This window comes from Geotrypetes seraphini, chromosome 4 (genome assembly GCF_902459505.1).
Source record: "Geotrypetes seraphini chromosome 4, aGeoSer1.1, whole genome shotgun sequence".
Lineage (NCBI taxonomy): Eukaryota > Metazoa > Chordata > Amphibia > Gymnophiona > Dermophiidae > Geotrypetes > Geotrypetes seraphini.
Window position 1 is genome coordinate 62,647,637 of NC_047087.1, and position 21,858 is coordinate 62,669,494.

Consider the following 21,858-nt stretch of genomic DNA (forward strand, 5'->3'; position numbering starts at 1 on the left):
TTCTGATTGTTCCCTTGTGTTCCCCCACCTCTAAAATCATCGTTTATTTTTAGTTTTTTTGGCGCCAAAATGCTACCGGTGACCATCTTGGATTTGTATCGCTCTTTATTTCTAAGCTCTCTTACAGCTTCAAATTACCTCATTTTGCCTCAGAACTGGTAGAGATGGAGTCCTAAGGCTCCTTTGTCCATAATTCATGTCAGGATTGCACAAGTTGCGAGCCCAAAGAATGTACCGAACTTCTGAATAATGTGCTGGGCAGCATGCAACGGAGGGGGATCATCTGGCATAGCCTCCCTTCTGCGTCCTCGGGTCGTAGTTAGGGCAGGAAGCCCGTTGGTTTGGGCCACTTTTCTTTCTGGCCCCCAGACCAGTTGTAGTCCTGCTTGGAAGGACACAGAGGCTGCCGAGCCCAAGAGACACAAACTGAAGTCTTGATGTTTAAAGCCTTTCAGGAGAGCCCTCCTTCCTCAGAGAAGCTGGGCAGAAGCTCCCAGATTGCATATTCCTCACTGACTGCAGCTAGCCAGGGCCTAAGAGACCTTTGAGAGGGTGATTTGGATCTCTTACTTTTCCACTTGGTCTCAGGACGCACCCTCCCTGTTATAGGATTCAGGGTCGCAGGTGCTGGGGAGTCTCTTTTGGCTCTCGATTCTGGGGATGATCCTACAATTCTGTGCTTATCTAAGCCCTTGGGTCTCATTTCTGATTTGCTTCGGCAGTCAAACATGGACTCTCATCGGGTCCCTCCTCTTTCCTCCCCTATTATGAGTGGAGTGATGGCTCAATCTCATACTTTCGCCTGGCATTCTGATATTAATGTCTTGCTCACAGAGCATTGGGTGCTCTGGGGGGGGGATCTTTTAAAGTGGTGAGGACCATGGCTCAGCTGTTCCTTTGGCACCAGAGGTTTCCACCACCCAAGATGAATTCCTTAGTAGCACAGGTTTCTAAGTTCACCTTCCTTCCGAGATGCGAGATCGCTGAGCAGATGTGGCTCTTAAGAGGCTCTTTGAGACTTTTGGCTTTGGGAATCAAAGCTGCCACTGTGGCATCCTTTGTCACCTATTACAGGTGATGAGCCAGTGCTCCAACTCTTCCTGTCTGGAATGGATTATGTAGCAAGTGCTCTATATGACAGCATCATGGTCAGGAGAAAGGCTTTGGCTTATTCAATCTCAACCTACAAGATGCTCTGGATCGGACCATATGCTGTTGACTCCACCTCTACCTTCAGCAGACTCCATTTCAAAGAGCAATTACTGTTTGAGAGAGGGCTGGATGATCTTACATCCAGCATACTAGGTCGTTGTCCAAAATCTTTGCCTGATTTGCCAGAAACTTTTGAGGCTCAGGCCACTTTAATTTTTGTGTCTCTGGGTGGTTTTGACAGTACACAGGAGCCACATCCCAGACCTCCTGCCAGGGTTGCAAACAGAGGTTTGCTGGCTCCATCTGCAATCGGACTTCTGGTTCCTGTCATGCATCTTTCTCCAAAAAGACAAGCTCACCAAATCCGGAGCGGTCCCTTTATAGGTAGGGAGGCGACTGACTTCCTGCAGGCCTGGACTCGGATGTCTTCAAGACCACTGGGTTCTGGAAATCATCTGGTTACAAATGGGAATTCACCTGGCCTCTAAAGGATTGGTTTGTGGACTTCCCTGTGGGGCGCCTGGCTACTATGAGAAGGTTGCTAGGCATTCAGTCCATAGAGCTTGTACCGCCCAAGGACTCAGGCTTGGGCAGCTACTCCATATACTTCATCGTGCCACAGAATGGCTGTTGATTGGAGACTTATCCTGGACCTTACGCATATCAATGCAGCATTTAAGTTTCCACATTTCTCACTCCGTCCTACCTTTTGCTTCAACGCTTTTTCCCCGGGTCCTGATTCTGTGTTTGCTTCAGGACTGATGCCTCACAGCAAACGTAAGGGCGTTATCCGGCTGGACCTTTCCACAGCTGGACAAACGCAGATGGAACGCTTTTTGACGAGTTCCCCAGCCGTATTAGGAGGGGGAGCCCCTGCTGTAGCTCGGGTGGAAGGAGATGCCGGACATTGCTCTCCCCCCCCCCCCCCCAGCAGCTCGATCGCTGCCGAATCCTGCAATGGAAGGCTTGGGTGGTGTGAGCCCCGAGGAGCCGATGAGCCCAATGAATTCACACGAGGGAGGGCACCAGGCAATCCAGGATGCCGAATCAACCACCTATCGAGGAGCAGAAGCTGCTGACTCCTCACAGACAGCGACACTTCAAAATATATGGAGATTGCTCCAGAAGTTAGAAGTTGCTTCTATAAAATCCGCAGGAGATATCTTGAATGTTGTGAGTAAATTGGATGATTTGACTATTTCAATTCAAAATATTAAAATAGAAACCGATACAAAATTTGAAAAAATTGAAAAAGAGATTTCCTCATTACAAAATGTTTCATCAACCGTGGTAAGATAGACTTTTTCTACAAAGGAAAATTGAACAATTGGAGAATTATAACAGGCGGCTTAATTTGCGTATATTGAATTTTCCCAAACTTGCTTTTGTTACACCAATTGAAATTTAAAAAAAAATACTTGAGAGAGAATTTGAAATTCTCATCTGAACTTTTGCCACCAGTGAATAAAATATATTACCTGCCTAGGAATTTGGAAAAGTTGCCTCTTAATCAAATGGATATTCCTCAATCAATGGATTTAAATAATATAACAGGTATACTAGAAAGCTCCCAGGAAGAAATTGAATACCGCGGAACTTTAAGAATTTCCTTAGTGTTTGAACAGGATTTGAATGTAATCATGAAAGCTTATTTTCAATTCTCTCAGAATTTTTTCATTGGTCAAAAAATTTGAATATACCCAGATGCAACAAAGACTACCCAAGACCGTAAAATTTTTTTGCATCAGAACAGCTTCGACACTTCTTAGACACAAAGAAAATTATTAATTAATTGATATAAAGTGCTGCAGAAAATTGGGCTGTGGGTCACGTTAAGCCTTTGCCTCAGATTATTGTGTGATTTGTTTAAGAGACCTCCTTGTCTCATTTATTTCTTGTTTTTCACAATTGTTAATTAAGGTCTAAGAAGATTTAAAATTATTCTAATATTGAATAAGGGTTTCTCCCTTCTTCAGTTTTTCTATACATAGTTTTTTCTTTTGATATTTTTTGGTTATACTAATTGTTTTCCCTGCTGTCTAAATGATACTCCGTATTGCTGTAACAAGTGGATTCTTATTATTTCATTTGAAATTATAAATAAATAAATAATAATAAAAAAAGTTTCCGCATTTCTGCATAGAGACAGTGTCTTGGTGGTAGCTCCAGGACAGGTCTTAGCCTCTTAGGATCTGATGGAGGCCTACTTGCATATTCTCATTTTCCCAGATCACCGGAGGTTTCATGTTCGTTTTTTTTTTTAAATCTTTATTCATTTTAAAACCAGCACAAAGTGCAACATATTATCAATCAATTAACACAATAGACAGCACTCAATTCCTTCAAATGATACAATAAATACATAACCCTCTCCCCCATCCCCACCCACGCTTTCTAAAAGTATAAAAACACTTAATATAATGCAAATGATCAAGATAAACAACCTTGCAATCAAATAATACATTAATTACATACCTCCCCTCCCACCCACCCAGCCTGGATGTGTATAATCATAGGACTAGAACCAATACTTAATCTTTAAAAAATTTTATCAATTGGTCCCAAACAAATTTCTTATAATGTCCCAATTGTATTGCTCTCATACGTTCAAATTTATAAGTTTGGCATAAGGATTCCCACCAAAAACTATAGTTTAACCTGTCCCAATTTTTCCAATTCTTCATAATAAGCTATATGGCAACTCCTGTCATGATGAAAAGTAATTTGTTGTTATGGGAAGTTATTGGACTCTTGGCCCTCATTAACGTGCCAAACTGCACTGTATCATGTCAGTGCCATTGGAGCTTCCAGTATTCTATTGTTCATGTTCTGAGAAACCCATTGCCAGTTTCTGGTCCTTCCTTTTAGCCTGGTGACTACTTCTAACATTCACCAAGGTGAAGGCAGTAGATTTGCAAATGAAGGGCTGGTTAGTGCAACCCTGCTGGTACAACTAGCTGATCAGGGCCCCCTCGTTAACCAAGGGGCAGCACATGGTGGATCAGGTGCCCCGAATTCTGCAGGGCCTGGATGGGATGGCAAGTTGCCGATAGAGCTGGTTTCATTGGCTCAGTCCTTGGAATTCTGGGGCGTCTTGTTCACTGAATAAACTGTCAGTGTTTGTCTTCCAGAAGCATTCATACGGAAGCTGGGTTCTCCTATATCGTGCTTGCTAGTCAGTCCGTCAATGTCTGAGTAGCACAATCTCCAAGTGCTAGGGTCCATGGCATCCACAATAGAGGTAATCCTGGGATGAAGGCTCGCATGCATCCTCTCCTCCAGGTACTGCTAGTCGTTGGGCTCCCAAAGGCCTATCTTTCCACATAGTTGTAATGACGGATACTAGTCTCTTTGGCTGGGGAGCTCACGACATCTGCCAATTCAGGACCATTGACCAGGCACCCAGAGATGGTAGCTGATCCACAAGTTGGAACTGCGAGCCATTCAGCTAACCTTACAGAAATTGTAGAAGATTCTGGAAGACCAAGCAGTCCAAGTCTTCTCGAACAGTGCTACAGTGGTGGCCTAGGTCCAAGTTTCCAAGGTGGCACCAAGATTGTCCAACTGTCTCTGGAATCAAGTTTATTGGTCAACTGGGTAGAACGTCATCTTCAGACACTCTGTGGCACATGTAGTGGGAGTGGATGATGTCCACACAGATTCTCTCAGCAGATAGACCCTGCATCCAGGAGAGTGGATCCAGGGAGCTTCCTCTGATGTCAGAGAGAAGGCTTCTGGCTCAGCTATGGGACATGGGGCATGCATAGGAATCGCTGCCCACGGCTTTGTGCAAAGAAATGACTGCGACTGGAAGGAGGAGGGAACTGGCCAGAAGAAGGTAAACATCCGCGGGAGGGAGGCACGTACTTGTGGCACAGAATGGAGGGAGGGAGAGGGTTACATTGGGATATAGAGGGGCATGTTGGAACACCAAAAGTAGACCAAGGACCCCCGTTCGTAAGTACGAGTCTGACTTAAGTTTTATGTTTGTAAAACGGGTACTGCCTGTAATTGCAGATTTGTACTTGTTTGATCTTCTATTGATCAGACACACTGAAATTTGAACACAAACACTAATGTGCCTATTCAGGCACATGCACACGCACCTCAAGATGGAGACTGAAGCATAGTGAACCATTTTTGAGGGGATATATTTTAAATCTGTGTGTAGTGCTGGGGATTTGTTCCATCAAACCCGAATGAGTCAAGACTGCATTGAAACTAAGGTAGGAAACACAGTTGCATTATTCAAGTGTTCAAGTGTATTGGTGTCCTCAGTGTTCTTCAGTATCATTAGACTCGCATTATTCAGAATTATTTATCAAGATTATTCACAGAATATTTGAAATTGAGAGGTGTAAACCTATGATTTGGGGGAGGGGAAGTAGATCATCATGTCCCTTAAATTGTTTCTAATGTACTTTTAGAAAACTAGTGACTGTGTGTGTTAGGTGCCTTCAACTCTGGTTCAAGTCCTAGTGTCTTGAGTAAAGATCCAGAAAGAAGTCATTCAAGTTCTAATTTGTCGAGATCATCTAGAGTCATCCATCCATAGTACTTGTTGACGTATCCAGCCACTTAGTTGTAGGTTGCCCTCTTTGCCTAGTTCAGTGTGTGTCAAACTTTTTTTTAGCTCTAGCACACCAAACGGAGCAAATGTTTTTCACAGTACATAATTGAAATTATAAAATTGCAAAACCAAGAAAAATTAATGGGAAAGAGACTTAGGGAGTTCTTATCGACAAATCGATGAAGCCGTCCACGCAATGTAAGGTGGCGAAAAGGGCGAACAGAATACTAGGAATGATAAGGAAGGGGATCACAAACAGATCGGAGAAGGTTATCATGCCGATATACTGGGCCATGGTGCGCCCTCACCTGGAGTACTGCATCCAGCACTGGTTGCTGTACCTGAAGAAGGACACGCAGCAGCGTCAGGCTTGGTGTAGATTCGGGCAGGCATTGCCAGAGATGGACCCCTAACGTCATCGGGTCCGTCTCTTCCTTGATTGATTTCTTCTGCCTTAAAACCCAGGCTGCGGTTGCGGCCGCAGGGCCCCTTAGGGCACGCCCCTTGGAGCAACGTGGAGCCGGGGAGCGAGGTATCAGGTCGTATAACTTTATTGGTATATTATGGGGAAAAGGAAAATTAAGCCTAAGAGTTCAACACCTGCTGTTTCTGGACCTATGGACAGGCATTTGTCTTTATCTACAGTGAATCCACCACAACCTTTTCAGAATATGAATTCACCCATGTCGGGTGCATCGCTGAGTCCCCTAGAAAGGACTCCCCCCTTTCATCCAGTATCTAGTGATAGCGGGAAGATTATTCCTGCTACTTCCACTGAATATGTGGTTTCCTCTGTGCAAACAAGTAAATTAATTTTTTCCAATATATCCAAACCACCTGAATTTTCAGGTGTTGCAGAGGACCAATCACTATCAGAGGAAAAACAGGATATTACCCTCAAAGATTTGTGGTTAGGTATCTCTAGAGTTGAAGGGTTTCTCAGAGAATCAATGAAACAAACTTTGGATTACTCACAATCTGTTTCTCAAAAGTTTTTGAATGTGGATTCCAATTTAAGTTGTTTGGACAAAAGATTAAGTGTGGTAGAAAATCAATGTAACACATTGCAAACTGTCTCAGTATCTGCTGTTAAGGATTCTACTCTGTTACATTCTAAAATTGAAATGTTGGAAAATGCGAATAGAGTGAGTAATCTCCGCTTGGTTAATTTCCCAGTGACCCATTTATTATCTCCCGAAATACTGTTAAGGAAATATCTTAAAGAGATACTGGGATTACCCAATGCGGAGACCTTTCCAATCAATAATTATTACTATATTCTGCAAAAAAAACCAACAATCCGACCAGGAAGAGGATCATCTGGTCACTAATGGAATAAATTTGACAGAATTTTTAGAAGATAGTCAAGATGTGATTCAGAATAGATCCACCCTGGTAATAACATGCATGAGTGAGATAGACAAGACATTAATGATAAAACTTTACTTTAAAAATAGGTTGACTAAATTCTGTGGAGATTTAGTTAGGATTTTTCCTGATGTATCAAGAGCTACGCAACTAAGGAGAAAGGAATTTTTGAAATTGAGAGCTAGAGTTTTAGCTCTTGAGGCATCATTTTATTTAAGATTTCCTTGTAAATGTCTTGTTCAATTACAAGACATTCAATATGTATTTTGGGACCCCCATTCAATTGCAACAATTTTTAATGTCTCGAGAAAAGAAATGAGGTTTGTTGCTTTAATGTTTCATCTCTGAGAAATTGGAGGAATGTCAAAGTCCCCCCAAAAATGGAATGGTTAGGATTCGATGAATCAGGAATCAATTCTTAGTTTTCTTTATATTTTGTGTTAGTTGGTATTAAGGTTTGGCTCTCCAACTTTGTGGGCTTGAAAAGGAATTTTTGTATTATATTTATAATTATTGCTAAACTTTGTGAAATAATCCTTTTTCTTTGGTATCATTTGATATTAGTAATTATAAAATTTGTATAAATAAAAAAAAAAAAAAAAAAGGACACAGTACTACTCGAAAGGGTCCAGAGAAGAGTAACTAAAATGGTTAAGAGGCTGGGGGAGTTGCCGTACAGCAAGAGATTAGAGAAACTGGGCCTCTTCTCCCTTGAAAAGAGGAGACAGAGGGGACATGTTTGAAACATTCAAAATAATGAAGGGAATAGACTTTGTAGATAAAGACAGGTTGTTCACCCTCTCCAAGGTAGAGAGAACGAGAGGACACTCTCCAAAGTTAAAAGGGGATAGATTCTGTACAAACATAAGGAAGTTCTTCTTCACCCAGAGAATGGTAGAAAACTGGAACTCTCTTCCGAAGTCTGTTGTAGGGGAAAACACCCTCCAGGGATTCAAGACAAAGTTGGACAAGTTCCTGCTAAACTGGAATGTACGCATGTGAGGCTGGACTCATTTAAAGCACTGATCTTTGACCTAAGGGCCTCCGCTTGAGCGGACTGTTGGGCACGATGGATCACTGGTCTGACCCAGCAGCGGCAATTCTTATGTTCTTATGTACTAAGCAGTGTGAGAGCATTTTACCGCTGGCCAGTGAGGTAAATGTCCCGGTGCTCAGGAATTCAAAGGAGCCCTGAATTTGAGAGTTATTAAAGTTCCTTTAAGCTATGTTATGGGTAATTGTAACAATGGTAAAACTAAAGTAGATAGAATAGAGTTGCTAATCAATGTGATGGATATGCTTGTTTTTGAGTGCAAATTAACTCAAAACACGGCTCGATAGTCAGCAAGCAAACATGCATTTCATCATCCACCATCTTTAATCGTTCTCTTCATTTATTTTCTGTTAGAGCTGAATATCCCGGTTCGCGAAGATAAGATCCAAATGGCAACAAAGCCTTGATTTGCTTTATTGTTAGTTAGGATAACTACTGCATTAAAAAAAGAATCCAAAATACCCCTAAGATTACTTGCCATTAGTTTTCAAGCACCAGTCGGGTCAAAGAATTATGCTTTGTTTGAGTGGTTGTATCCTTATGCACACAGATACTCATAACATTCACACTCTTGCACATACAAAGTACATGTCATCTATTTTAGTGTATACTTTATGAAAATAATTTTTAAAAGGAAAATTCTGGAATCTTTTGTGGCACACTTGGAATCTCTTTGGGGCACAACAGTTTGAGAGACATTGGCCTAGTTCCTTCGATCTTCCCAAACATGATGTCCTTCTCCAGTAATCTGTCTTCTAACAGTGTGACCAACTTCATCTTCTGGGTTTGATAACTAGACAACAAAGTGACAATGCATCCCCAAAAATCTAATGTTCAGATCCAAAATGAGTCTCGTTGTGCTTCAGCTGTAAAACCATTGTTCATGAATACATTTGGAGTTACCATTAGGTTGTAAAATGAACTATTTATTTTAGTTTATCATTTTGTTTTAAATGTCGCAACACTTTTTATAATAGTCTCTGTATTTGTAATCCAAGGTACTGATTTTCCCAGAAGGCACATGTTCGAATCGTTCCTGTCTAATCACTTTCAAACTTGGTGAGTATTTTGCAATTGTTGCTAATAAATCATAAAACAGAATGAAAGTGTGAAAATGATTTTAAAATGTTTTTAATATGTTAGGCTCATATACTTAAAAGATTCAAAAGATCAAGACCAAGTTTCAGTGTCATTTCCTGCTAGTTGATAGATTAGAACACAGTTCTTCAACCGCCGGTCCGCGGACCGGTGCCGGTCCGCAAACAAAATCTTGCCGGTCCGCGAAGGATTCGGTCCCCGCCGCAACGAAAGGCCGGCGTCAGCTGACTTGCAACTTCCTGTTGTAGTCGCTGTGCCGGGACTCCTGCCTTCCACCGCGTTTGCCTCCTGCCTTGTCTCCGCACCTCCAGACCAGCAGCGGCAGCTCTGTATGCTTTTAACTTCGGCATAGAGCTGCCCCTAATCAATAGTTTAGCGCGGTTTCATAAGGCAGCCTCGGGGCCTTTGCTAGGCCGGCCCACATCGCATCATCGAAGCGGGCCGGCTATCAAAGGCCCCGAGGCTGCCTCATGAAACCGCGCTAAACTATTGATTAGGGGCAGCTCTGTGCCGAAGTTAAAAGCATACAGAGCTGCCGCTGCTGGTCTGAACTCTTGGGCCGCTGAAGGAGGGCAAAGAGCAGCTGTCCTGGAGGTTTCCCTTCCTCTCGCCTTTACAGGTCCCTTTTTTCCACCTTTTTTTTTTTTACCTTCAAACGGCAACGGGCCCCAGCATCGACATCAATCAAGTAAGTTCCACTGTCAATCAAGCGGTTCTGCTCGGCCAAAGCTTCCCCTGTGACATGAGCCACCCTCAGGGGAAAGAAAGTGACCCACAAAGGTGAGGGGAAGGGGGGCAGATGATGGAAGTTGGGGGGGGAGAGACAGAGAGAAGGGGCAGATGATGGAATGGAGGAGATGAGAGAGAGAGAGAGAAGGGGACAGATGATGGAAGTGAGAAGAAGGGAGAGAGAGCAGAAGGCAGATGGATGTCAGTTGAGAGGGGAGAGCAGATGCTGAATGGAAGTGGGGAAAGAACACATACTGGATGGAAGGAGGAGATAAATAAAGGGGGAAGAAAATAGTAAGATAATGGAGGGGTGAGGGAAAGGGGTGACAAGCTGTGTGTAGACACAGTGAAAAGAGGGAAACGGGACTAAATAGTAAGAAAGAATTTAATTTAGATGGAGGCAGAAAATAGAGAAGGAAGACCAGAGAAGAAAAGGGAAGAGAGAGCAGAGAATGATCAGATCTGAGTGGAGGAAATGAGAAGAGAGATATGCTAAAAACCACCGGGGGGAGGGAAGGATAGAGATGCCAGACCATGAGGGGAACAGAAGGAAGATGATGGATGCTAGACCAAATTGGGGGGTGGGGGGGGCAGGAGGAGAGATGGCAGGGAAAGACAGACAGTGAATGGAAGGGGCAGATGCTGGACTGAAGAGACAGAGAAGGTTATCATGCTGCTGTACCGGGCCATGGTACGCCCTCACCTGGAGTACTGCGTCCAGCACTGGTACTTGAAGAAGGACACGGTACTACTCGAAAGGATCCAGAGAAGAGCAACTAAAATGGTTAAGGGGCTGGAGGAGTTGCCGTACAGCGAAAGATTAGAGAAACTGGGCCTCTTCTCCCTTGAGCAGAGGAGTTTGAGAGGGGACATGATAGAAACATTCAAGGTACTGAAGGGAATAGACTTAGTAGCTAAGGCAGGGAGAACGAGAGGGCACTCTCTAAAGTTGAAAGGGGATAGATTCCATACAAACGTAAGGAAGTTCTGTGGTAGAAAGCTGGAATGCTCTTCCAGAGGCTGTTATAGGGGAAAACACCCTCCAAGGATTCAAGACAAAGTTAGACAAGTTCCTGCTGAACAAGAACGTGCGCTGGTAGGGCTAGTCTCCGTTAGGGTGCTGGTTTTAGACCAGGGTGCTGCCGCGTGAGCGGACTGCTGGTCATGATGGACCTCTGGTCTGACCCAGCAGTGGCAATTCTTATGTTCTTAGGGCAGACACTGGCTGGAAGAGAGTGAAAAGGCAATGAAAGCAGAAATCAGAGACGACAAAAGGTAGAAAAAAATAATTTTATTTCTATCTTGTGATTCAAATATATCAGATTTGAAATATGTATCTTGCTAGACATAATTGGGGAGTGCAAAGCCCAGGCAGTGCTTCTTTAGCTTCCAGCTGGCTTAGGGCTCTCTCTGACCAGGGGGCAGTTGCCCTAGTTCCACTCCCCTAACACCATTCCTGTCATGTGTGACTGTGATATTCTGTTACTTGATATTTGTGTAGCATTCTGTAATAATTTGGCTTATTCAGTTTTCTTGATAGTAGAGGGGATATATGTGAAGGGGAGGGGAGACAGGGGTTTTGTTGATTTTGCCCTGTATTATTTGTATTTATAAAATGACAATTGTATAGAATATTGTTTCTTTTTATACTTTAATAAAATATGTTCAATATAAAATTAACTATTTGAGGCTTGTGCGGATGGGATCAGATGGTTTGTGGGACCGAGCTTGCGGGGACGGGGCGGCGATGGTTTTTTAAAAAAATTTTCAGTCTTAGTAGTTTGCCGGTCCACGAAATAATTATTTTATTTCCGCCGGTCCATAGGTGTAAAAAGGTTGAAGAACACTGGATTAGAAGATAACTGATAGTGGAAGCAAGATAAATAGCCATATGATTGCTACATTAAGCTTTCTTTCAGTTTCTCAAGCATCTTTGCAGCGAGCTAAGGAAACTTTGTTTTAATGCTAAATGACCAGATTTCAGAGGAGAGGCCATTGACTTCGGTAGCTAGTACTTTTTCTTTTACATGTCATTTTAAAGGTCAACATTAGTAGAATGTTTGTGTGTATGTGTTTTTATCCCAGGACAAGCAGGCAGCATTTTCTTGACTGATGGGTGACGGCACCGACGGAGCCCCGGTACGGATAATTTTAGAGTGATTGCACTCTAAGAACTTGGAAAGTTCTAGTAGGCCGCACCGCGCACGCGCGAGTGCCTTCCCGCCCGACAGAGGCGCACAGTCCCCAGTTTCTTAGTTTCCGCGGAGCTAAGAAGACGCACTTTTCAACGGCTGTAGAAAACATTTTTCCTCATACGCCTTCCCACTCGCGTAAACCTCTACGGAAATTGTATTTCCTTTTTTCTTTTATTATTTTCTTATTTAAAAAATAAAAGAATTTCTTTTTTCTTTCTTTTTTTCGGTTTTGCCCCGGCGGGGCCTGCTGCCACCATCGAGGCCTCGGCCTTCGATTTGGCAGAAGCCGTTTTTACGTTCATGCCCCCCAACCCGGGTTTAAGAAGTGCCAGCGGTGCGCACGGCCCATTTCTCTCACCGACCCGCATAACTGGTGCTTACAGTGCCTGGGTCCTGACCATCGGGCGTCCACCTGCACCCGCTGTGCCACTTTAAAAAAGAGAACCTTAAAAAAACCGTCAGATCCAGCAGCGGTTATTGTTTGGTACCGACATGTCGGATTCTGCGGCATCGGCCCCGTCTCAGTCGGCACCTACCTCGTCGACACCGCGCCGGCGTCGCATCCTCCAGGTAAGCCGGCTAAGAAGCCTTCCCCGCTGGAGCGTCCTCCGGTCTCAGTAGCAGCGAGCCCAGTCCTGCCGACCTCGAGGCACCTGCGGAAGCGTTCCGCACCGATTGAGGTGAGCCCCTCGACCTCGGGTTCCTCCTCTTCGGAGTGTCGAGCGGCACCAAAGGTACCGCAGAAGAAAAAAGTGGTACCGGTGCCTTCGCTAGACGAGTGAATTGCCGCCGTCCTGCAGGTGCAGCTCAAGGAGCAATTGCAGCAGCTCCTTCCTGCTCTTCTGAAACAGAGCCTTCCAGTCCCGGTCCGGTCTGAGCCACCGGTACCGACAGTGGAGCAGCCTCTTTTAACTGCATCCACTCTGTCGGTACCGGTACATTCTGCTTCATCGGTATCCATGCCGATCTTAGCGCCGGAACCGAGGTCCTTACACCATGCTGTGCAAACTTCGGCACCGACACAGCCCTTAACATCTCCCGGTACCGCTTCTCTAAGGTCAGGTAAGTCGACACGCAAAACTCGACACCTGGACCCTTCCACACGGGAGTCCCGGGATCGCAGCTTCCAAGTGAGGGATCCTGATCTGTGGGGTGACACCGAAGAGCCTCTTCTCTCTGAGGGGGAATGTTCATCGGCTGACGAGGATCCTTCTGTTTTAGATCCGTCCTCTAAGCCTGATGCAACCTCTTTCACCTCATTTCTGAAAGAGATGTGTGACTCTCTCTCTATTCCCTTGGAGGCTGAGTCCAAAAAATCCAAGGCGTTTCTTGATGCACTGGATTTTGACCAGCCTCCAAGGGAATTTCTGAAATTGCATCTCCATGATATATTAAGAGAGACTTTTTACAAAAATCTGGAGACGCCTTTAACCATCTCAGGAGCCCCTCGCAAACTGGACTCCTTATACAAGTTCATCCCCATTCCTGGCTTTGACAAACCACAACTTCCACATGAGTCTCTCTTGGTGAAATCCACGGGAGCTAGTGTGTACACCTCAGTCCCTCCTGGCAGAGAAGGTAAGGCCATGGATAAATTTGGCAAAAGGTTGTATCAGAATGCGATGCTAGCTCATAGATCAGGGAATTATGCTTTTCATTTCTCATTCTACCTAAAGCATCTCATTCAAAATCTGACTGCTTTTGAAAAGTACCTCCCTGACCGCAAAAGATCTGCCTTTCGCCAAACTTCTTCATCGCTTTTACAACTTCGCAAATTCATGGTCCGGTCGATCTATGACACATTTGAGCTGACCTCTCGAGCCACGGCCATGTCGGTGGCCATGCGTCATCTGGCATGGCTCAGGGTTTCAGAACTTGATGTCAACCATCAAGATCGACTGGCTAATGCGCCTTGCCTAGGTGATGAGCTCTTTGGAGAATCCATGGACTCCACTACCCAAAAGCTCTCAGCTCATGAGACTAGGTGGGATACTCTCCTCAAAACAAAAAAGAAGACCTCACCTACCAGGCCTTTTCGGCAGCAATCGGCCTACCAACGCCGCTATGTGGCTCGTCCTTTGCCACCGGCCTCTCAACAACCTAGGCGTCAGCGACAACAACAGAGGCAAAACCCTAGACCAGCACAACAACAACAGGTGAAGCCTCCTCCTCCACAAAAGTCTTCCCAACCCTTTTGACTTGGTTCTCCAGGACATAGCCAGTATTGTACCATCTGCCCATCTTCCACAACCCATAGGAGGACGCCTTGCTCATTATATAAGCCGTTGGGAAATCATCAACTCGGATCAGTGGGTCCTCAACATCATCTGCCATGGCTATTCTCTCAACTTTCAGACTCTTCCTACCCAAAGTCTGCCAAAAGAGTCTGCTTTGAACACTCCGCAGTCTTTCCTCCTTCTTCAGGAGGTTCAATCCCTCCTCCTTCTGAATCCCATAGAGGAAGTTCCTCTAGATCAGCAGGGACAGGGATTCTACTCCCGTTATTTTCTAGTCCCCAAAAAAACAGGAGATCTCAGACCCATCCTAGATCTTCGCGATCTCAACAAATGCTTGGTCAAAGAGAAATTCAGGATGCTTTCTCTGGCCACTCTTTACCCTCTTCTCAATCAAGGCGACTGGCTATGTTCCCTCGATCTCAAAGAGGCATATACTCGCATCCCGATCAATCTGGCCTCCAGAGAGTACCTCCGCTTCATGATCAATCATTGTCATTACCAGTACAAGGTGCTGCCCTTCGGTCTTGCCTCCTCTCCAAGAGTGTTCACCAAATGTCTGATTGTGGTGGCTGCCTATCTACGCTCTCACCACCTTCAGGTCTTTCCTTACCTGGACGATTGGTTAATCAAGACCAATTCATCTCAGACAGTACTTTTGGCCACCAACCAAACCATCCTGTTTCTACAGCTTCTGGGGTTCGAGATCAATCTACCCAAATCTCATGTCATCCCCACTCAGAGACTTCAATTCATTGGGGCGGTGCTGGATACAGTCCTCATGAGAGCGTTCCTGCCGTCCAACCGTCTTCACTCTGCTTCAATCTCTATGTCAGCAGGTGCTTCCACAACGTTCTATCTTGGCCAAGCAAATGATGATAATCTTGGGTCACATGGCCTCCACAGTTCATGTCACACCCTTCGCACGTCTTCACCTGCGCACTCCTCAGTGGACCCTAGCTTCCCAGTGGTCCCAAGCGACAGATCCTTGCTCTCGACACATATCTGTGACATCATCTCTTCGTCAGTCTCTACAATGGTGGTTGATATCCTCAAATCTCTCCAGAGGTCTTCTGTTCCATCTACCTCATCATCAACTTGTCATCACCACCGATGCCTCCCCTTATGCCTGGGGAGCTCATTTGAACGAATTCCAAACTCAGGGTCTTTGGACAGCCCAGGAAATGAAGCATCACATCAATTTCCTGGAACTCAGAGCGATGTTTTATGCCCTCAAGGCCTTCCAGCATCTTCTCTTTTCTCAAGTCCTCCTGCTCTGCACAGACAATCAAGTTGCAATGTACTACATCAACAAGCAGGGTGGGACAGGCTCTCGCCTCTTGTGCCAGGAAGCCCAGAAGATTTGGGCTTGGGCCACAAATCACCAACTATTCCTGAAAGCAATCTACATTTAGGGAGAACAGAATTCCTTGGCGGACAAACTCAGCAGAATTCTTCAGCCTCACGAGTGGACTCTCGATCCTTTAACCCTACAGTCCATCTTCGCTCAGTGGGGCACTCCTCAGATAGACCTCTTTGCAGCTCCTCACAATCACCAGCTGCCCCTCTTCTGCTCCAGACTCTACACCCCTCACCGTCTAGCAGCAGATGCATTTCTCCTGGACTGGTCGAATCTGTTCCTGTATGCTTTCCCTCCGCTTCCTCTCATGTTGCGAACCTTGTTCAAGCTCAAGAGGGAACAGGCCACCATGATTCTCATCGCTCCACGATGGCCCAGGCAACATTGGTTCTCCCTTCTACGTCAACTCAGTTCCAGGGAGCCTATTCTTCTTCCATTGTTTCCTTCTCTGCTTACTCAGCATCAGGAGACCCTTCTGCATCCCAACCTCCAGTCTCTGCATCTGACAGCTTGGTATCTCTCGGGCTGACTTCGAATGATACCCTTTTGTCCCAGCCCGTTCGTTCTATTCTGGATGCCTCCAGGAAGCCTGCCACTCTTCAATGTTATCATCAGAAGTGGACACGGTTTTCTTCCTGGTGTCTTCTTCATCATCATGATCCTACGTCCCTTGCAGTGGAGACCTTGTTGGATTACCTTCTTTCTTTGTCTGACTCTGGACTCAAGTCTACTTCCATCAGAGTCCACCTCAGTGCTATTGCTGCTTTTCATGAGCCAGTTCATGGAAAACTCCTTTCAACTCATCCTTTGGTTTCCAGATTCATGCGGGGTCTTTTCAATGTGAAACCACCTCTTAGGGCTCCCCCTGTAGTCTGGGATCTTAATGTGGTTCTCTCCGCCTTGATGAAGCCTCCGTTTGAACCTTTGGCTACGGCTCCTTTCAAGTTTCTCACTTGGAAAGTGGTCTTCCTTATTGCTCTAACCTCTGCTAGGAGGGTCAGTGAGCTGCACGCACTAGTGGCGGATCCACCTTTTACAGTCTTTCATCATGACAAGGTGGTTCTGCATACACATCCAAAGTTTCTCCCTAAAGTTGTCTCTGAATTCCATCTCAACCAATCTATTGTTCTGCCTGTCTTCTTTCCGAAACCTCACTCTCATTCTGGAGAACAGGCTCTGCATACTTTGGACTGTAAGCGGGCTTTAGCTTACTATTTAGAGCGTACTAAACCCCACAGATCATTCCCTCAACTCTTTCTGTCCTTTGATCCAAATAAATTGGGACGTCCTGTTTCTAAACATACGTTGTCTAATTGGCTTGCAGCGTGCATTTCTTTCTGTTATGCTCAGTCCGGACTGACACTGGAAGGTTCTGTCACGGCCCATAGAGTCCGAGCTATGGCAGCATCTGTGGCTTTCCTCCATTCCACTCCTATTGAGGAAATCTGCAAGGCTGCTACTTGGTCCTCAGTTCATACTTTTACATCTCACTATTGTCTGGATGCATTCTCCAGACGGGATGGACACTTCGGCCAATCTGTTTTGCAAAATTTGTTTTCCTAATGGCCAAACTTCCCTCCATCCCTCTTTTTGTTAGCTTGGAGGTCACCCATCAGTCAAGAATATGCTGCCTGCTTGTCCTGGGATAAAGCACAGTTACTTACCGTAACAGGTGTTATCCAGGGACAGCAGGCAGATATTCTTGCGTCCCTCCCACCTCCCCGGGTTGGCTTCTTAGCTGGCTTATCCTAACTGGGGACCGCGTGCCTCTGTCGGGCGGGAAGGCACTCGCGCGTGCGCGGTGCGGCCTACTAGAACTTTCCAAGTTCTTAGAGTGCAATCACTCTAAAATTGTCCGTACCGGGGCTCCGTCGGTGCCGTCGCCCATCAGTCAAGAATATCTGCCTGCTGTCCCTGGATAACACCTGTTACGGTAAGTAACTGTGCTATATCGCTTCAAGAACAAGCAGAATAGTTTTTTTTCAAATTTATTTATTTTTCAATAGATGTTGACATATCTCCAGCACAGTAAAACAAATAACAGCCTCAAACCTTTCTAATCAGGGGCCCCACATTTGTGTGTGGGCACTTTGTGCTGGCGTTGTTGCGCAGTATCACTTCAGTTTTTCATTTTCTGTGGAGCACTTAACGAGGTAAAGCTATAACAGGATGATGAGGTTTGAAGGTTGAGAAGTCACCTATTTATATAATTTATATATATAAAATTGGATGTATGTATGTATGTTCCGTCTTCCAAAAAAACTTCTAAGTATTTACCAGTTGTTCAACCAACTATAAAGGTTAGAAGAAAGAAAGAAAAAATTAAATGCTAACCATTATAGTTGGTTGAACAACTGGTAAATACTTATAGGTTTTTTTGGAAGACTGTTGATTTACTGCCTTTAAAAGAAAATTTTAAATTACATCATTGGGGAAGTAGAACAGTTGTATGTATGTTCCAGCATAACTCTGAAATGCATGGACAGATTTCCATCAAACCTGGTACACATCATTTACTATCTGGGGAAAAATACTATAGGGGTGGGAAGGGGGTGACGTAAAAATTATCAAAAATGAAAGATATTAGTGTCTAACCCATAGTTTTCGGGCTCACTGAGATGAATACTGACACTCCCGATGCCATTTAAGTCCAAGTTCAACATCATAGAGAGGGACATTTCCTGTGGAACGTGGGGGGTAGGGCATTTTGGGATAAATATATTTTCGGGCAACGCTGGGTAATCTGCTAGTATTTCATAAAGATGCACAGATACCTATAGTTTGGGGTTTTTTGGGGTTTTTTTAATAAATCACTAATAACAATCTAGCAGTAATGCATAAGTAAACATAGAAACATAGAAAAAAGCAGCAGAAAAGGGCTATAGCCCACCAAGTCTGCCCATTCCAAGTATCCCCTCCCCTGAATTTACTCCCTTAAAGATCCCACGTGAGTATTCCATTTTCTCTTAAAATCCGTCACGCTGCTGGCCTTTATCACCTGGAGTGGGAGTCTGTTCCAATGATCCACTACTCTTTCGGTGAAGAAGTACTTCCTGGAGTCGCCATGAAACTTCCCTCCCCTGATTTTCAGCGGATGCCCTCTGGTGGTCGAGGGTCCCATGAGCCAGAAGATATCATCTTCTGACTCGATGCGTCCCGTGATGTACTTATATGTTTCAATCATATCTCCCCGTTCTCTTCTTTCCTCAAGTGAGTACAGCCGCAATTTTTTAAATCTTTCTTCAAGTGAGATCCTTGAGCCCCAAGACCATCCTGGTGGCCGTTCGCTGAACCGACTCGATCCTCAGCACGTCCTTTCGGTAGTGTGGTCTCCAAAACTGAACACAGTACTCCAAGTGAGGCCTCACCATGGCTCTGTACAACGACATCATAACTTCAGGTCTCCTGCTGACGAAACCTCTGCGGATACACCCCATCATTTGTCTTACCCTGGAGGAAGCCTTCTCCACTTGATTGGCAACCTTCATGTCCTCACTAATGATCACCCCTAGGTCGCGTTCCGCCGTGGTCCTAACCAAGGTCTCACCATTTAGTACATAAGTTCTACGCGGGTTTCTCTTACCCAGGTGCATTATCTTGCATTTTTTAGCGTTGAAGCCTAGCTGCCAAGTAGTTGACCATTGTTCCAGCAACAGTAGGTCGTGTGTCATATTATCAGGTAATAAGCTTTTGCCTACTATGTTGCAAAGTTTGGCGTCGTCGGCGAACAGTGATACCCTTCCTCTAAGTCCTTGCGTCATATCTCTTATGAATAAGTTAAATAGAATCGGGCCCAGGACCGAGCCCTGCGGCACTCCACTGATCACGTCCGATGCTTCAGATGGGGTACCGTTCACCACCACCTTCTGAAGTCTACCGCTCAGCCAATCCCCAACCCATGTAGTTAGTGTCTCCTAATCCTATCGATTTCAGCTTGTTCAGTAATCTTCGATGAGGGACGCTATCAAATGCTTTACTGAAGTCCAAATATACCACATCCAGTGACTCTCCGGCGTCCAGTTGTCTAGTAACCCAGTCAAAAAAGCTAATCAGATTAGATTGGCAGGATCTACCCTGGGTGAACCCGTGTTGGTGTGGATCACGCAGTTTTTCTTCATCTAGGATTGTGTCAAGATTCTGTTTGATCAGTGTTTCCATGAGTTTACACACTATAGACGTGAGACTCACTGGTCTGTAGTTTGCTGTCTCTGTCCTGCAGCCCTTTTTGTGGAGTGGGATTACGTTGGCGGTTTTCCAGTCCAAGGGGACCCTTCCTGTGCTTAGGGAAAGATTGAAAAGAACAGATAATGGTTCTGCCAGGACTTCCCTTAACTCCCTGAGCATTCTGGGGTGTAGGTTATCTGGTCCCATGGCTTTGTTTACTTTGAGTCTTGATAGTTCGTCATAGACGCTACCTGGCGTAAATTCGAAATCTTGAAACTGGTCTTTCTGGTTATCTCCCGTCTGCAGCTGTGGACCAGCTCCCGGCGCTTCGCGGGTGAACACTGAACAGAAGTATTTGTTTAGTAGTTCTGCCTTCTCAGAATCTGATTCCGCAAAGTTACCGTCCGATTGCTTCAGGCGTACTATCCCATCTTTGTTTCTTTTCCTGTCACTAATATAGCTGAAGAAAGATTTATCCCCTTTCTTAATTTTCCGTGCTAGCTCTTCCTCCATTCGGAGTTTGGCTTCTCTGACTTGTTTTGACAGCTTTAGATCTGTCTAGATAGTCCTCTTTCGCCCCCTCTCTGCCTAAATGTTTGTAGGTGATAAATGCGTCTTTTTTCTGTTTAACTAGGTCTGAAATTTCTTTACTGAACCATTGGGGTCTTTTGTTTCTCCTGCGTTTACTTACTGTCTTTATGTATCGGTCTGTTGCTTCGTGTAGGATGGACTTCAGAGACGACCACATATCCTCCACATTGTCAGATATTGCTTGTTTATGTAGCTCCTGATGGACAAAATCTCCCATGCGGTTGAAGTCTGTGCCTCTAAAGTTGAGAACCCTTGTTGCTGTGTTTGTCTTAGGGAAACCTTTCTTGAGGTTGAGCCATACCATATTATGGTCGCTGGAGGCCAGTGTGTCTCCTACTGAGACTTCCGTGACGCTATCTTCGTTGGTGAGATCTAGGTCTAGTAACGCCTGGTCCCTGGTGGGCTCCAATACCAATTGCTTGAGACGTGCACCCTTTATGGAGGTTATTATTCTTTTGCTGCTACCCGTAGTCGCGGAGAGTGTGTTCCAATCTGCATCTGGCATGTTGAAGTCTCCTAGCATTACTGTGTCCCCGCGCAGTGTGATGTTCTCTATGTCCTCGATTAATTCCATGTCTTTGTCCTCCTGTTGCCTGGGAGGTCTATATATCACCCCAAGGTATAGGCATTTTTCATTCCCTCTGGCCAGGTTCACCCAGAGGGATTCCCCGGTGTATCTAACATCTGTGATTCTGGTGGTTTTGATGCTTTCCTTAGTGTATAGCGCTACTCCTCCTCCCAATTTACCCTCTAGGTCGCAACGAAGTAGGTTGTACCCTGGTATAACCATATCCCAGCCATGCGATTCCGTGAACCAGGTTTCGGATATCGCTATCACGTCAAGATCGGCGTTTGTTATCTCAGTCTCTAATGCTAGAATTTTATTGCCCAAGCTGTGTGCATTAACATACATAGCCCTCCATATCTGTGAAGAGATTCCTTTATGAGCTAGTGTGGCTCCTAAATTATCAGTGATATTTCTCCCTGAATTATTGTGGATATCATTGGTACTTACCTTAGACTTGGTAGTATGAGTGCAACTTGCCTCCTCAGGGTGGTTTCTTACTGCTCTGGGATATAAGTATGTACCCTCCCCCAACTTACGTAGTTTAAAGCCCTATGGAGGAGGCGGGCCAATCGATGTCCAAATACGTTTCTACCTCTTCTGGTTAGGTGGAGTCCATCTGGTCCTTGTAGTCCCTGGAGCGTCTCGCCGTGGTTTAGGAATCCAAAGTTCATTTCTATGCACCATTCTCGGAGCCATTCGTTAGTCCATTGAATACGCTCTTCTCTAGCTCTGCCTTTGTTTCTTACTGGAAGAATTGATGAAAAGACCACCTGTG

The 21,858-nt window shown here is 45.0% G+C and overlaps 1 protein-coding gene across 3 annotated transcripts in view; it reads left to right on the plus strand.

Annotated features, from left to right (window-relative positions):
• LPCAT2 (lysophosphatidylcholine acyltransferase 2) overlaps nt 1–21,858 on the plus strand; it is a 224,545-nt gene that overhangs the window by 80,214 nt on the left and 122,473 nt on the right. For all 3 annotated transcript variants that reach the window (XM_033941429.1, XM_033941430.1, XM_033941431.1), the window contains one exon: nt 9,143–9,203. In XM_033941429.1, coding sequence (XP_033797320.1) covers nt 9,143–9,203 — 61 coding nt within the window. The remainder of the gene's footprint in view (nt 1–9,142; nt 9,204–21,858) is intronic.